Raw genomic sequence first — 17,594 nt, forward strand, 5'->3', positions numbered from 1 at the left:
CCCACCTATGGTGCAAATCAATACACGATGTTTCTCCTTTATCCTTTCCAACCTTTCCTTCTACTTTACCCTCATTAGCGCTAGATGCTTTGGCTGTAGTATTTACTGTGCCTGATAAAGTAAATCCAACTTGAGAAACAAGAGACTGAAGCAGATGTCTCAGAATAAGGGCTTCAGTGAAAGTAGGAGTTGCTCTCAAAGAAGTCCTCTGAGTACATGCTTTAAATTCACAGAGAGCAGAAGTCTTAAGAATTGAAGATAAAGTAGTTCATCACTATCATAAAAACAGTGCATCTAGTTCTAAAGTCAGAATTGCAGGCAGTCACTGGTAAATTAAGATAAACATTTGATCCTAACATTTATGCACTTGCTCTGCTTGTGTGCATGCAGGAGAGCAAATGTCTACCCTTGGGCATCAAGTATCGTTAATGGCATCAGTTCCAGAATGACAATCTAGAAAATACAGGAAGCAAGAAGGTTAAGCCAAATGCATCAGACAGTTAAAGGGATTCCACTGATTACCTCCTGTAAACAGCCTACAATGTGTTATGGATGAGAAAGGAAAGCAGACAGCAAGCCTTTGGGCACAAGTGAGTCTCTGCACTGAAGTATGTGCATAGGCTTGTTAACCTGGAAGTGACCAAGCGTGCTCAGTACAGGTGGACTTCTTGGAAACTGTTATTTGCAAAACTTTGGTATATCCAGGCAGGTGAAAAATCTCACGTAGTGGCTTACAACTTGAACAGAAGACAATCTTAGGTTTCTGTTGTTTTTTGAAGCAATGTGTGCTCATCTGTTACACTCTTTCTGGCAGAGAAGTTTTAACCATTTGTTATTTGTATAGACTACATTAGCTGCCAATATGAAATACCTAGCTCTGTCTGGTGTCAAGTCCTGCTCTAAGATTTGTTAACCGCTTAATTATATAAAAGAAGCTGTACCTGGTAACAGAACCCAGCCTTACCCTAGTATTAGCTTAGCAGATCAGCAGCTGATCCAGACAAGGCATGGTAATAGTTTTGGTTGTTTTCAAGTCATGATGCAGACCTCCTTAGCAAGCAGTAAAAAGAGACATACAGACAGATCTGGTTTAACAGACTCCATTTACTATTTATCAATTCTTTTCTCTATAGATCTGTTCAATAAAACAAACTATACTTTGTATAATAGATTACTTCATCACAGGTATTGCACAAGCTATATTCATCTGGGCACCATGGAAACAAGATAGCAGGAGGTTACTGTCTTTTTTTAAAAATATATCATTTAGCACAATTAGACCTAACACAAGAGAATACTAACCATTTAAAATGGGTAATCTCATTTAAATATCCACAGCCATCTCATTTCAGCTCTACTGGATTAAGGAATGTAGAGTATTAGTACTAAACTGGGCATAAGGAAAGCCTCCTCTCTGCAACACACTCCCCTTGGCTACTGGCTTCCAAAAACATTCAGTGGGTCATCAAATGTGCTCAGTGTCTTGCTTTCAGATTTTGCTTCTGAGGCTGCTTGGGAAGATCTGCTTTTAGGAGTGGGTATCTTGACTTGGCTGCTAGAGAAGATATCATCTAAAGGGAAAAAAAAAGGACAGATTTTAATGTGAAGCGACTGCCAAACAGAAGTAACATTGTACATAAGTCTCCAGCACACAGCAGTGACTGCCAAGGACATTCTGTGATAAACAAATGCTTTCCTGCTGCTTGCGATACTAGATGCATTTGTAAGGACATATGTGGGAGCTGCTAGCTGTAAATCAAATTAAGAATATTTTTTCTTCTCAGTAGAGAAGCACAGTACTTGTATTTTATAACATGTGCAAGCTCTCATAAGTTTGAGAAGTACTAATAAATTAAACCTCCGCAATCAATTCCATCATGTAAAGTGCCAGATAACATACCTCTTATCTAGAACATTAGCATCTGAGGAACCTGAGAGACCCAAGAGCTGTGAAGTTGTTGCCAAAGAAAATCAGAAGGGGAAAAATGGTACTTGGTAGCAACTACTGTTGTGACATCCACTAGCCATACCAGTCTTTAATGTACAGCTCAATAAGAACATAGCATAAATCACTTGAGAATAGAGCACAGCAAAGATGCAAGGAGGCAGACAGCTACAACTGCTATCCTGCTGAATATTAAGAAAGTCTGTCTACAGTCCTGGATCAAGATCTCCCACCACCTTCCTCAAAACAACTATTTCTGTTATGAATAACTAGGGCCACAAAACGGGAAAAATATCATGTTGCTATTAAGACAGAGTTCTCTCCTGAAGGGTAACAACAGGTACAAGTGAAACCCTCCAACCCCGATACCCTTCGCCAGCAGCAGAGCTCACAGACCTGCAGTTCTTGCTGTGGCTAGCACTGCTTGTGTTTAGTACTGTGCTCATATAAAAGGGATAAAGCTGCTACCATACAATATGCTGAAGCGTTGCCTGAGGTTTCCTGGGTACACACAACAGCATATCTCTTCCTATACACTAAAGTTTTAAATTTAGGATACTCAAATCATGCAACTGGATGAGGGAATTAAAAAAATTTGACAAGACTGAGGTATGTGGATCATTAGTGATTCACAAGGTCGATATAAGCAGCACATAGCTGGTCTTGAATCCCTATTAAAAAAACACAGGTCTTATACAGAGGTTAATAGCCATTTACTGGTCCAGAGTATAAAAACTAGTATTTCAGCCATGTATCCTAACCTTGAGCAAAGGCCAAGCATAAAGTGGCCTATCACAGTATGCTTGCCTTTTTCTTCTAGCTACTTCCATTCCAGCACGTCTGCTACTGTGCTGATCATAGGGATTACACAGGAATAATCCAGGACAGCATTTCAGCACAAGAACAGTTTAGAAAGGCAGTAAAAGAGAGTAATCCCCTACTGGCATCACTCCAAAGCAAGCAGCTATCCCATGGATTGGCTTCACAGCAGAGGGAAAGTACAGTGAGTACCATAAGCAGTAGAGGTATCACTCCAATTTTATAACAAGGCTTAAGGAATAGAAAATTTTGGGCCACGGAAAACAGTATTTGTCAATGTACAAGAAAGCTCAGTCACCATTCTGCAGATAGGCAGAGGTGACATCAAGATGTTTGTGTCATCAGCCATTGCTGAGGAGGCTAGGAGGATAAAGAGCTGCAAGAGGTTTTCTAATACTGCCACCACAAGCCTAACACAAATGTAGTAAATAGTAACTAGAGGCTGCAGTAGGACAAAAGAAAGCATCCTGCAGCCTCCCCCCAAACTGCACCCACTTACTGTTTCATTTGCAGCAGAAAGGATCTAAGACAACAATATACAACCCTGATAAAGTGCTACTATGATCACTTAAGCCAATCCTTAACCTGAAGCATGGGCAAGTGCTAGTTCTACTACTTTAAGGCCAGCAGGGCATTCTCACCTTTCCTAGACTCCTGTTGGTGTTCTGGAGCTCCATAGCTTTGAGCACTAAGAAGTTGCATACCTATAGCTGCACCACAAAACAGTCAACACTCTAGAGAAAGACGAAGTCTGTCAGATACAGGGTGCTGTAGATGCTATAGGTATCAAGATCAGATGTGACATCAAACAACCAAGCTCTAGCACCAGAGTAGATGTCAAAAGTGGAAGTGCAAACAACAGGTTCTGTCATAGCTAATTTTCCAAGATACTTTCAAGTGGTACTCTACAACTACTTTTCAACACGAGACCCAGATTTTTGTCCTGAAACATCTGGAAGGGCTAGGTGTTTGCAAAACTCTTTCATTTGCTATAGGCTACATAAAAAAATGTACATGATTAAAATACTTTAATCATCCAATACATATTTCAAATATCTTGCCTGCAAACATTTAAGTCTTATTTCTTATATCAATTGAGAAGGTTTTGACATCTCGAGATGTTAATTCTCTGGCAAGTTTTCTAACACATTTACAGACTCAAACCAAGTCATTCCATCAGGCTGGAATGCTTAATAGCAGTCCAAGCAAAACTGATAAGTCAGATTAAATTTGAATAGGTTAGAAAGAATGAAGACTGACGAGAATCAAAGCTAGTGGAGAAAGGAATTTTTTGTCTCAGAGGAAAAAAAATACATGCAACCCCAAAGAAGAGCTATAAACATGAAGAGGTTGAGAACAAACAGGGATCAAATGACTTTTAATACCTGCATTGATGAAGAACAAGAAAGGACCATGCTTTGCATCATTTCGCGTTACTATGTGCTTTTTCAACAAATTATATAGAGCAAACGTTTGCTTTCAGGTGTAGTATTTGTAAATTGTTAACAAAATCTTATGAGCTCCAAGGAAGTCAACACAATAGTGAAGGTGGGGTGGGAAGAGATGCCAATTTCTTCATATCAGTGATTCATCTGAAAGTACGATACAAAAAGCTGTGCGAATTGAAAGAAAGAACGTATCTTGGAGCCATAACAAGGTGAGATTAGTTTCTTATTCCAGGCAAGAGACATAATTCCAACAGGTGAGAAAATCCCTACAGGAATTAAACTATTCATTCCCTCAGAAGAATTTTAAGCACTCTCCTAAATATTTAAATACTGTGCTAGTTCTACAAATCAAGGAAGTTCTCATCCAAGGCTAGAATTCAACGATGACCAGATTTCAGAGCAGTTGAAAGGTTGAAAGAAAGCAAAGAGTTCTAAAACCATCTCCAATGAATGCAACTCAGGACAATAAAATAATTATCAGATTAGTCGCAATACATTAGACACTTACCCATATCATCATCAAATATGGATTTTTGTTCCACTTTTTTCTTGGTCTTCTTTTCTTTAGGTTTTACAGTGAGATCCGCAAAAATATCAATGTTATCATCAAACAGGTTAGTCTCTGGCGTTTTCTCTTTTGTTTTGTTCATTGGTTTAATTGCCTCAGTAGCAAATATATCATCCTTGGAGCAAAGCATAAAGAGATTATCAATACACAACACACTTCAAAAGAATAGTCAAGTTACCTGTACACAGCAGCTGAGATGCTTAGAAGACTGACAGCCATGCGTTTCTCTAACCTCAGAAGTTTGAGTCCCTTCTCCCCATAGATGGCTCAGAAGTGCTTTAGTATGGGATTGTGCACAGGTCAAGTGCATCACACAGAGGCTTGTATCAGCTGCCCAGCCTGTCAACTTTATTCCTTTTTTAAAAGACTTAATTTGAGCTGCTGTGCATTGAACAGACAGCTATCAGGTAAGAACCAAATGCTTTGTTACTCTGAAAAAGGTCATAATCATAGGTGTGTCGTAATCACAGCACATACAGTGACATGCCTGCTCTGTGTTAAGGCTCCACGTTTTTAATCTCTTTTAATCCACGTTTGCTAATACGGGGGTGAACAACCAAAGGAAGGGTTTTCATTGCCCAGCAGCAGAGCACGATTGACAGTTCACTACCTATCCGGCACACTCCATCCTCCTCAGCGGCCACTATTAAGCCTGTGCCTAAGTAGAGGGGTCTGCATAAGGCCCTGGGGATCAAAAATACCAAGGTTACAGGCTCAACCATTACCTCAAAGATATCTTGGGCAGTAGGGTCAACAGTTTGTTGGACAGCAGATTTCAACTCCTTTCTTCCAGTTTTCTGACAGGTGAAGAGAGAATCTTCCTCTTCTTCCAAAAAAGGTATAGGGCTGCTTTTTGTTGAAGATTTTTGCTGTACGGGCTGGAAGAGATCACTGCTGTCCTGATCACCCAGAACAGATAGATCAGGCTTTTTCTCCCTGCCATTGATGGGTTTGTTAGCCACACTGTCTGGCATTCCCTCCTTTAACTTGGATTGTGCAGCTGGTCTGGATGTTGAGCTGCTTGCAAAAATGTCTTCTGATTCAAAGAGATCATCCCCTTGGTCTGTGGATTCTGGAGGAAGGAGTGAGTTCATCCCAGCAGACAAAACACTGCCATGAGCTGGCAGTGACAAGCCAGAAAGAAAGTCATTTTTTGTGGACTCTGCTTCAGTAGCAAGAGGCTCCTTTACATTCACTACTGCTGACATCTGTTTTGGTAGAGAGAATTGTGATTCTTTAGCACTGTCTACATCCTCACTCTCTTCAGACTCTTGGGCAGCTAGACGGCGGGCCATTCTGCTAGGAGGTCTTCGTTTTCCTGTAACCTTGATCCTGGTCTGCAAGAAAGGAGTAAAAGCAGAGCAGGGTTATACAAAAGGAAAAAACCCTACAGTTCACAGAAGACAGGTTAGGATTCCTGTTATGTTTCCTTGCAGCACTTTGCCTGCCTTCACAACAATGCAATTAACATGCATTACCCATTTCATACTGGCACACTGAAACTGAATTAACTACAAGTTCTGCTTACAGCTCTGGTTTAAATAACTTAAACAGCTACACACACATTTAAACAAATGCTCAGTTGGGATTCTTGACCACAGAGCAGACACTGATTTAGGTTATAGGGAGAAGCAGCAGGAACCATTCATCATCAGCTTAACATCATCCATCCTCCCCATTTTTCAGAAAGGGGAAAGATGGACAAGGGGGACATAAAAGTTTGGAGTAGTCTGCAGCAAGATTCAGAAAAATAACTCAGAACTTCTGATTTGCTGCCCTCTGGCCATTCCACAGCAGGTGGAATTGGGGTACAAAAGCAACAGCACTCACAAGTAGAGAGTCACAACATAGGTCAACAAGCCACTCTAGCCCTTCGGCTTTAGGTAATACCTCAGTCAGTCTGACAGCTTGCTAATCCAGGGGCTTCTACAGTGCAGTTAAGTCTGTCCAAGCCATGACTAATTAAGTTTTCCATTTAATTTCATTTTATGCATAGCCTGCTACAGTTAATTCCTCTGCTGCTTTTAAGGAAGCCCCCCTGCATGGTTCCATTATAGGCTGTAGCATATCCCATATGGACAGGAGTATTCATACAGGTAGGAAACAGATCAGTACAGCTTCCTCTTCCCTTTTGTTAACTGCTGTGTTGAAGTAGAAGGACAACCTGGATGGATATGCCATAACACAGCTTAAAGGACCCATGTGTTTTTGTTAGAATCATTGCAGAAGCACATCTGCCTTCAGAGTGTGAGGCTGTATTGATCAGAACATGGCTGAAAAAACAGGAAAATTATGATGAAAGGGAGATGCACTTGAATAAAATCTGATCCTTGCTTCATACACTGTTCTTTGAAAGGACAGCCAGAATGCTAGGTAGGTTGCCTTGTTACAGACTTTGGAAAAAATTATATTTGCATGAATATATTTACTTGAAAGGTTCAAGCAGCAATAACATGCCAAAATTAAAACATGTAACCTGAGCCACAAAACACATTCACTGTATAGTTTCTGACATGCTTCTTCTTAGATTACTACTGTAAACAAACACGCATCATCACTACTATAAAATGAACATTCAAGGTTGACCACATGCAGCTATAGGAGCTGTATTTTTGCAAGCCTATCTATTTAAAAATATCACGACAGAGGGTTTTGTCTGTTGTGCAGGACATCCTGCTATTGGAAACAACTATGCCTACATGGTAATGCATCAGTCTGATTTACTAGCTTCAAACCCATTTGACACTAAGGGGTCATTGTCAGCCATTGTGGTGACAGCTGCATCTTCCCAAGACATCTCTGCTGTTTGTTTAGTAATGACAAGACTCAGCAGAATTAAGGAAAGAAAGCATCAAAGTTAAGATCCTAAATTATCTATTCAAATAGCTGCTCTCAGGAAACCCAAGAGCTTTATAAAATCATAAGCACCCAGAACAAATCTTAACTACATGGTTCAAGTTGTTTTTTTTAAAAAATAACCCCACTAAATCTTCAATTAGAACATGCCTTTTGCAGTCCATAAAGTAAAAAGGTATGAATAAAACCCAAATGAGTCAGGAGGCAGAGATCTGCCATGTCAAAAGCTGTAATACTCTCTTGGTTTGGTTTTGGTTTTTTTCTTTAGAAAAAATTTTTGTTTGAAAAAGAATTGGGAGTGGCAGTTCAGGACAACATGACATTTTTATCTACAGAGGAGGTAAAGGTCAACCTACAGCAGTGATGTGTTCTTGATACCTTGTCACAGCAGCTGTCCATAACATATTTTTGTAGGTAGCCTAGAGAGATGCCTTTTTTGTGGTTTTCAGGTTGGCATCTCCTGGGACAGGACAAGACATTATATCAAAATACCTTCAACCTATAGGAAAGACCACTGTATTTGGGGAACATACACATGTACCTTAAAAAGGCACAGAATTAGGCATACGCATAAACCCCTCACAGAGCTAAGAATGTAGTACGCTTGACTTTCTCTTCAGTGGTCCATGGAAGTGAGGGGATTAGATTTCCACACCTCCACTTAGATTCAGACAGACCACCTGCCTACCAAATCACAAATTCCTGCATGAGTACAGACTGTGTTTTTAATCCCCTTTGCTATCCTCCTAAATACCAAGGTTACCTTATTGGCGCTGTGCAAGGTATCCGCTTGCATAGGCTGATCAAAGCTTACACCTAGTTCTTCAGTGTTTCCTGCAGCAGAGAAAGCTTCGCTGTTCTGTACGTCCTTGGGCTCATGCAATGGAGTGTCCAGAACTGGTAAGGGGGACTTTACATTGGAGACCTTAGGCATTGCACCAGGTAGTAAGGCTGCAGGATTAATAGCTAAGTTAGCCTACAAAACAGAGAAAACAAAAACATACATAAAAGAGATCACATTAACACTGCTCCAGAGCAGGCACGGCTCCAGAACAGCAGCAAGAACTAGCATATGTAGGCATTCAAGTTCTACCTTCTCACACCTATACACTTCTGCATCGTCCACATCCTCTGTCTCATTAAGTTTCAACACTATTATTCTGTATAAGAGCTTCAAGAACAGCATGGCCACATTATGTCAGACCAAACACCGGTATAGCTCAGTATCCTATCTGAGGACAACAATGGTTCTGATGTTAAGAGCTATACTGTGATATAGACAGTTATTAGGCATTTCATGTCATAACCAAGTGATATAACCAAACCCCAAATCCTTAAAAGTCTCTGAACATATTCGTAAGAGTCTCTAAACATACTTAAAATAGTGCTGAGAAAAACAGCAGGTCGAAGAGGAGCCCACCCTCTGCCCCCAGAGTAAATACTGCTGCTCAGAGTCAGGTCTGAAATGGGAAGGGGGAAATAAAATTAAACATGCAATACAGAAAAAGTAAGAGAAAATATGCCAACTGAAGAAAAAAAATTGCAAGAGAAAGGTAAGAAAATAAAAAGATTTCATTTCAGGGAAAGCCATCAGTGAGGCAAGGAAGATTTTTTTTTTTGAAAGTCAAAATGCCAGTAAAGTTAATTACTTGTAGCTTTCCAATCCGAGATGAGGGCTCTTTGGTTTTAATGGGAACAGGACCTGTAGATTTCTGCACAGAATTACACTGGATTAAACAACTGGACAAGTTATCAACTAGACCATAGTTTGCATTTTAATACATCTATACCTCACTGCTTACCAATTTCTTATGAAGATACCTTGTTATCGCCACATTCTACCACTAGAACTACAGTCACTCAATTTCAACTTGTTCAGTTCAGCATGTTTCAGCATGTTCAGTTCCCAACATGCCATAGCCCCATCATTAACACATTTCATTCCACCCTTCTTCTACACAATATTATACTTCTACCCTAATAACCCATCAACTTCCATCTTCTCCAGGTCACACACAACACCAGTCAAACCAAACTGTGACAGCTACTCTCCCTCCTTGCTTATTCTCTCCCCTAAGACCCTCTGAAGCCATGTTGCCAGATCACGATACAACTATTCTCTTTGTGACTGGCTGTAATAGTGCTACAGACTACAAACTTGTGGAGAGCAAGCCCTGGGAGGAGCACCTTAGCTGATTTGGTTCTTCCCTGAGACCTAGAATTGACTCAAGTCTTCAGAACCTAATAGCTGCTCTTGCTCTTCTAGTCTAGTCTTATTTCTTGCACTGATGGCCTGCTTTCCACAGAGGACTGTGTACTTCTCTGAAGCTGCTTTTCTTGTAGGCTGAGAGGTACAATTTTGTAGCCCTCTTGGTTTCTGTGAGTTTGGCTGTACTGCTGTTGGTGTGGCTGGGCAGTCAGAGCTCCTTCAGACAGGCTGAATTTAACTGAGGGTTTGCAAGGCTTAGGACACGCATGGTTTTGGGGAGTCTTGATAGCATGACAGAGGAATCCTAGTGTCTGAGGAAACCATTCTCCACTTAAATGCATCGGGTGTTCAGATGAACCTCAGACAGGCTAAGATCATTCCTATACCAGGCTGTCAAAAAAATGGAAGACAAGCATCGTTCTACACTTCAAGAAATACTTCACCATAAGGGAAGACATGCTTGTTACTAGCCCTACAGACTTGCTCTGTATTCCTCAGCCCAGGGGAGAAAAAACAACACCCACTCCCCACACTGAAAAGTTAATCTCCTACAGATGGAAATGCATCAAGCAGCTCTGGTGAGGCACAAGCCAGAATTCAGATCCAGACTGCTTCTCCTAGAGACCCTTGGTCTGCAAAAATAAGGACAGGAGTCTTGTTTGCTCATCATAAAGTCTCTAAGGTAAGGTTCTCAACAGCCACAGATTTGTGCTGCATGCCCTGATCTTTTTTCTGAGAAAGCCTATCTATACTTTAAAGATCACATTAATTCCAACAGACACTGGCACTTCAGAGAAGAATGAACAACAACCCATTTTTCAATCCAAATGGGCCTGAGGTGTAGTTCTTCACTGCCTTGTAACTTTGCCCTTATAAATGTGTGGGCAATGAACAAAACACTGTATCAATAGCATTTAAACTTCTTGCTAGTAACAATGCACCTGCTGATAAGCAGACACAAGTTTGGCCATGCATTGCCACTTTGCAGTGAGTGAATCCAGGCATTAGTTTTGATTTTTTCCAAGAGACTGACTTAAAACAAAATGATACATCTCCTTTTTCTTTTTGTGCTGTTCAAGGCACAAGATTTAAGTACTTGCCTCTGTAGTTACTGCCTTCAGAGCTTCGTCTTGTTTGGCACTTAAAGCACTTTCTAGAAGGTTACTGCTCTCCAAGGAAGGGCCAGTACTGGCCTTAAGTGTTTTCTTCTCAGCTATTTTCTGAAAACATTAAGAGCACAAGTCAACACGAATCAGGTAGAAAGCATGGTCTGCAGATCAAAAAAAAAAGCAAAGTTTTTAAAAATCTTACTTCTATCTGAAAAGAAAACTAGCCACATCTTTTGACTCTGCAATGCATAGTAGGCATTGCCTTTTGGCTCTGCAGTGACAAGGGCCTTGCACTCCTCCATTCCTTTAGCCTATCTCAACCTTTGCTGTCTATGTTAACGATAAATAGTAAGAGTTTCAATAAACTTAAAAATGCATACATATTTCCTCATGCACAGGACAGCAGGGAAAATAAAAGCACAAAGCTAGCTAAGGAACACTGCTATTTTTATGTTTTCAAGCAAACAGGCTCCATATATATCTGCCAAGTGCTAATTACTTAAGACCACCCCTTCCACAGTCCTCAAAGAAACCGTTTCTAGAAACTGTTGCCAGTTTTCTAGCCTAACTTCCAGCTACAGACATGAAAATAGACTAAAGTAAAAGTTGGCTTCAACTTAAATAAGCTAAACACAATTAGAGTATCAGTTTAGAATGCATGTTAGGACTTTGACCTCAGACCACCTGTAATGCCATGTAGTTCATTGTTGCAGCTGCTCACCCTCTAAAAAATACAGTGATCACACAGATTTTAATACCACATTCATAACCTTAAATCAAACCAATCTGCAGAGACTTTAATTACATGAGTCATAGAGCAAAGCTCACCAGTCACACATGAACTACAGAGCAGTAATATTAGCAACTTAAACAACAAAACAAGTAAACAATGCACTCTGCTATCTGCTCAAGTGTGTTATGTTCTCTTACACCAAAGTCAGTCTCAGTGATACACAAAATGAAAAAGAATATAAATCCTCTCATCCCAGCTTTGGAAGACCTAATGCATCGGTTTGTTCCCTATACCTTCAGGGTCACAATGGTCATTTCTATACTCTCAAAGAGATCTGAGAAGTCACTTCATTTCTTATGGGAATACATATGGAAAAAATCTCTTTCTATACGCTTTTTTCCAATGTCTTTTATGTAAGCCATTTACAGTAGAGGAACAGATACCGGAAGATTTGTTTTAGCTGTACTGAAGAGATCATCCTCATCATCATCCCCAAAAAGCCCTCCTCCAGATGATGGCTTCAGGATACGGTTTGCAGACTAAAGAGACAAAGGATAAAGAAAAGATGTGTCACAGATCAAAAACACATCTCCTTTGGTGCATGATGCCCGAACTCGTATGCACATTTAGTCCTCCCTGGAAATCACTGACCTCTTAACCTGTGTTCAAACAAGGAACACCAGTAGGCTGCACACTTTAAAGACTGTTTCTAAATAAAAGGTTCAGAAGAGGAATTTGAACTCACCATCGACTTCTTGGGGCTGGCAAAGAGGTCAACGTCTGGATCATTGTCCTTCTGAAGTTTTTGACTGAAGAGGAGCTCTTCATCTTGAAAGACTCCAGTGCTTTTGGGCCGAGTACTTTTCTCAGAAGCCTGAAGGAGAGGAGAAAGGTTCACAGTGAGAAACTCTCCCCCTTAAGGAAGTTATTTGCCTAGAGATAAGGCAGATTACAATTCATCTGAGGCTACACTATGACCCTGGTAACAAAAATACAAACTTAACTGCCAGTTAAATATTTTACTTTGAACAAATTTGAAAAATTTACAATGTAAATATTTGTGGTCACAGTTCAGTTTGATGAGAAGACATTAATCAAAATGTATCTGTGTCTGCTGACCTGAGATCCAGCCACTACTTTTTACCTGTAAAGCTTCCTTAGAAGTAAGAAAAAAAAAGTTTTCAGTATGTTATCATGAGTGTATGGTGAGGTTTATATTTCAGTAAGAGTTTTATGTCTTGATTTTTTCAGTTGAGGGTGCAGGACTGAGAAGTGAGAAGAAGAGAATCTGGTTAATTCTTTTCCTAAGCTACCTTTTTAAAGAAGAATAAAATAAAATAAAAAATAAAAACCCAAAGTTGAAGGCCTGTAAAGCTATTATTATTGCTAGATTCCCCGTTCTCCTCCTGTTAAAGCAAACACACCCCCACAATGAAGAACAGAATGTATTGTCTGCCTTTGGCAGGAACTTGTGCTTTCAAATTTGCTGATGGGGGCGGGGCGGGGGAAGGTTGACAGTCGAACATATCACCCTACCAACCCTCCACTATCTGTCAAACCAATCAGTGTCAGCTGCTTGGACACCAAAACTAATGCCTTTCTATGATCATGGTCACTGTATGCACCCAGGTCTGACTTTCAAAAGGCAAATGCCCCACTGAATGTCTAGGTAAAGGCCAGTATCATGTTTCACCACCCAGATGTCTCTTCAGGACCTAAACAAATGAAAGGATGCCTCTTAAGAGCATGTCCAGTAGCATAACATCAGACACAAAATCCAAGCAGCAGGAGCAGCAGTCATAAGAACAAACCCCGATTCTCCCCTTCCTAGTCCAAATCTCCAAGAGTCCTAAAGGGCTGCCTACTAAAGCTAGTTTCCAGCACACCATTTCTGGTCCATACACCCTGTCCTATAATTTCTATTACTGCTCTAGTCTCAGTCTCTGTGCACCAGCTTTAATTTTATATCAAAAGCCAGGTCACATTTTTAGAGCACTAGAACTGCTGTTTATGCCCAGATACATGAAAACCTAATGCACATCTAGAAGTGTCCACACATAAAACACGTATTAAGCTGAGACAAGCAAGGAAAATAGTAGCACCTTTCAGATTTGTCTGTCAAAAAAGTTAAGTTCCTAAATTACCTATTTTGATTTTTGCATGAATATACATTTCATCACCTTAATCACTTCATGACTGTTATATGCTGATAGCTGAGCGCTTTGAAGGAAAGATCAGAAAAAATTCACAGATAAAAAAGCCATAGGAGAGATGTGGCTTCTTGCAACCATCTCACAATGTGGCCCCCCTCCCCCAGCCAAACACAGGATAGATTCACAACAAGTAAATAAGCACTCAAGCTAACAATCCATTTTAATTCAGAAGCAGCAATAAACAGGGATTTTTCTCTAAGAGCCATCTATTTCATTCAGCTCCAGGGACTTCTAAATAAAGTGTGTATAGCCTTTAGGGTTGACAGCTTACTTTACATGGTCACACAAGATGATGAAACCTCGTAGTATACTGTACTAAACAGTATAGACTTTTTGACATTACTTCAAGTTAACAGAAAAAAATCTGGTACATCTGCATTAAGCAGAAACAAGAACAGTGCCATGGATTCAAGGATGTTGCTGCTGAAGATTCAAAGTCTACCTCTTGATGTTATATGTTATATCAGGAAGGCCAGACAGCAAGAATATGGCAACTGGAGACTTTTCAAAAAAACCGAACACACATACTTAAAAAACAGAAGTAAACATAGAATTAAGATTCTTGCTGAAGCTAAGTCTGCAGGCATATATCCATCAGCAAACCGCAACACTATAGAGAAAATAAAGGGATAAACCACAAGGCTTCAAATTCTACATCTTTCTAATTACTAGTACCCCTGACCTTGAGGGGTAACTGGAGAATCAGTTCTGTAGAGCAAGCATCAAGCATCAAACATCTGTACAGAATTTCTTTTCACACTAGCATGCAGCAAAATGCTTTTGAGTTAGTGGAATGGAAAAATTTACAAAGGGATTCAGGATCATGGGGAAGAGCAAGAATAATTTCTCACCCAAGAATCTGGAAGTTTAGAAATAGAGAAAATTTGGCCTCTATAGCACGAAGAGAGGGAAGGGTAAAAACAAAACCTTGCCTAGAATAGTAGAGGTAAAAATACTGTTTCCTAGTGTTCAAGAACTTCCCTAGACTCACCACACCAATTTCTATCTGTGCATTTTTAATGCCATCATCATCTTCCAGTCTCTCCTCTTCCTCCTCCTCAAACAAGCTTAACACTTTCTTAGCTTGGGTCTTGACATCTTTCTCCAGAGCTGGTGGCGACGTTGCAAACAGATCTGAACTGCTGGCTGGCTTTGAAGATGTTGCTGCAAAAGGCTCCACAGAAAAAAAAAATAAAAAATTAACACATAAATCTGTTACTTAGTTCAGGTTTGCTCAAAAAGCCACTAAACTTTCTTGATTAAATGCCAGCAGTAGTCAGAGTTCCACAATCCATTACCAAGCAGACAACTATATTCAACTCCTTTTTCCTAAGCAGACAGAATAGCAACATGCAGATTAGCAAGAGATGATAGATGAAGAAGAGAACACACTTTATGGCTCTGAAGGGAACAGAAATTTCCTCCTGTACCCTACACTGTAGCACTGTTGATAAGAAGCTACCTACATAAGATTTTCCTCTTCATCCATATGCCAGGCTGCATGTGCGCCACAAGGTTGCATTAAGCAGCTTTGCCATTACCTCTAAGGTACCTAGATCATGCAAGGTGGGATTCTGTGGAGTGCGCAGCACTACCTGAATCTCAAATGCACTCAAGAAAGTGCAAAGTATGATAACTACTCTGGAAATTAATCAACTAGCAATTCCCCAACAATCACTCAGTAAGACCATGCCCAAGATTAAGTTCTGCTGAAGCTTCTTCAATAATACACTCAATACACATCAATACTGTTCTGTAACAGTATTGGCCAGGAGAAATTCACAATCCTGAAAGCCACAGCTACCAATACCATTTATAATTAATCAGACAGCATGTTGCAAAGTTACTGAGCTTGAAGCAAAGCCTACACATTAATATAGGCTATCTTTTAAAGGAAAGATCTGTTCACGTGAATGAAGATTACCCAACCCACTCTGGAAGAAAAATGAAACAGATTCCCCACCCAACCCCTCGTCCCCTAAAAAATCCCAAACAATTCTCTCATGTACATCAGTTGGAAAACAGCTTTTAAATGCCATTAAATCAATTTTCTGTTTGACTGACAAGTGATTTTGCTAAATGGACATAGTTATTCTCTCTCTGGCAACAGAAGACGTAATCCAGAAAAAAAATTCTGTCCCAGAGCAGCACTGTTAGATTGTGGAGTTTTTTTTAACTGAACCTTTACCAAACTTCAGATTAACGTAAGAAAGTCCCTCACTTTTTCCTTTGTTTGCTGCCCTGCAATATCTGTTCCTCTAGGCACAGGAACTGCTCCAGGCTCTTCTAAACACCACAATGTATCTTCTACCTGTTTAGACTTTGCTGCTCTGTCTGGTAAATTTTCATTTTCTTCCTTTTTATCTTCATTAAAGAAAGGTGGTGCTTGTGCTGGTTTCACTTTCTCCTGCAAAATTAAGAGAATGTTGGTGACACAAAATTGGTGGGTATATAAGCAGCATACGCTGCTGTGGGATAGCAGAGTCTCATTCTGCCTTCTGCAGGGATCTAGGACACTGGTAACATGCTTGACTTCTACTTTCCTCCCACGGGATATTCTGGTTTATGACTTTTGATTTCTAGTATTATAGGCTCTTAAGTCTGGTTGAAGAGTGCTGAGAAGCAGTTGCAAGCTTAGAGAAAATGCCCTGGGAATCTTGTCTGCTTGGTGCAGTTTCCTGTGACTGACAGCAGCTAGACTGTGGCTGACCTGTCTCTCTTCTATTCCCAAGCCTATTATCTTTATGGGCCATGACAACTGTTTTCCTGGTAAGCAGAAAGGCAAGGCATGGGGGTGGGCGGCACACACACGTACAGGAAATCCTGCTACAGATACAGCTGCATTAAACTTTTGCAACTCCTACTCTCAATTCCAAAGCACAACCAGACAGGTAGTAAGCTATGGGTTAAGCTCATAAAATAGAGGACAGCATAAGCACCCTCAACAGAGAGCCAGTAAGAAGCCTGTAGACACATCTGAATCAGCTTGGGTTGAGGTGACACTAAGGGTGAAGCCCTAGCTTCACAGTTAGAAGCAAGCCATTTGCTCTTTTAATGGTATTTCATGGTTGAGACCTCTCAAAATATCCTTAGGGAGGGCTTTTAGCATAAATCGATCAAATTTAGGGTTAGTGGTAAATAAAATTTTGAAATCTATTAGGCTGATGGTAGTAAGAAGTTTTACGTGTAAGAGTTCAGTCTGCCCTGTTCCCATTCCCAATTTGCTAGAACTACCATTGTCTAAAGCAAGTTAGACTTAAATGCAGTACCTAACAAGGAAAGCAGACTATAAAAAGACTAAGTGTTCCACATTAGTTTTAAAAGAAAGGGGAGGTACCACTGCAGCCTTCGCAGCTGAAGAAAGTAACGTTGATTGGGAGCTGAAGAATGAGTCTCCATTAGTAGCATCATCTTCAAACAACAGTGATACCTTCTGTGGCTTTCTTTGGCTGCGATGAGAGGAGAAAGTGGAAGAGTTTCAGAGGCCATGCATTGCATCTGTTTAAAAGTATCACTTAGGCCCATCATTTGCCAGCAAGTCATCCCAGATACAAGACTCCGCTTTCTCACTGTCTCAACAATTCTACCACCCTCCCTACCTGTTGGCACAGCTTGCTGCAGAAGTGAAGATAAAGAGATATGAAGAGGATTTTACATGGCAGGCTTGGAAACGGAGAGAGCCCAGTTCGGTGGT

The 17,594-nt window shown here is 40.3% G+C and overlaps 1 protein-coding gene across 5 annotated transcripts in view; it reads right to left on the reverse strand.

Annotated features, from left to right (window-relative positions):
- Positions 1 to 1,092: 1,092 nt before the first annotated feature.
- Positions 1,093 to 17,594, reverse strand: part of LOC141960965 (WASH complex subunit 2-like) — a 36,950-nt gene continuing 20,448 nt past the window's right edge. For 3 of the 5 annotated variants that reach the window (XM_074907363.1, XM_074907360.1, XM_074907359.1), the window contains 11 exons: positions 17,238 to 17,349; positions 16,122 to 16,307; positions 14,892 to 15,074; positions 12,433 to 12,561; positions 12,131 to 12,226; positions 10,946 to 11,065; positions 9,286 to 9,348; positions 8,400 to 8,612; positions 5,506 to 6,117; positions 4,721 to 4,895; positions 1,093 to 1,571 (listed from right to left, as the gene is read on the reverse strand). In XM_074907363.1, coding sequence (XP_074763464.1) covers positions 1,435 to 1,571; positions 4,721 to 4,895; positions 5,506 to 6,117; positions 8,400 to 8,612; positions 9,286 to 9,348; positions 10,946 to 11,065; positions 12,131 to 12,226; positions 12,433 to 12,561; positions 14,892 to 15,074; positions 16,122 to 16,307; positions 17,238 to 17,349 — 2,026 coding nt within the window. In that variant the 3' untranslated portion in view covers positions 1,093 to 1,434. The remainder of the gene's footprint in view (positions 1,572 to 4,720; positions 4,896 to 5,505; positions 6,118 to 8,399; positions 8,613 to 9,285; positions 9,349 to 10,945; positions 11,066 to 12,130; positions 12,227 to 12,432; positions 12,562 to 14,891; positions 15,075 to 16,121; positions 16,308 to 17,237; positions 17,350 to 17,594) is intronic. The other 2 variants (XM_074907362.1, XM_074907361.1) reach the window with 2 other exon arrangements.

This window comes from Athene noctua, chromosome 5 (genome assembly GCF_965140245.1).
Source record: "Athene noctua chromosome 5, bAthNoc1.hap1.1, whole genome shotgun sequence".
Classification (NCBI taxonomy): Eukaryota; Metazoa; Chordata; class Aves; order Strigiformes; family Strigidae; genus Athene; species Athene noctua.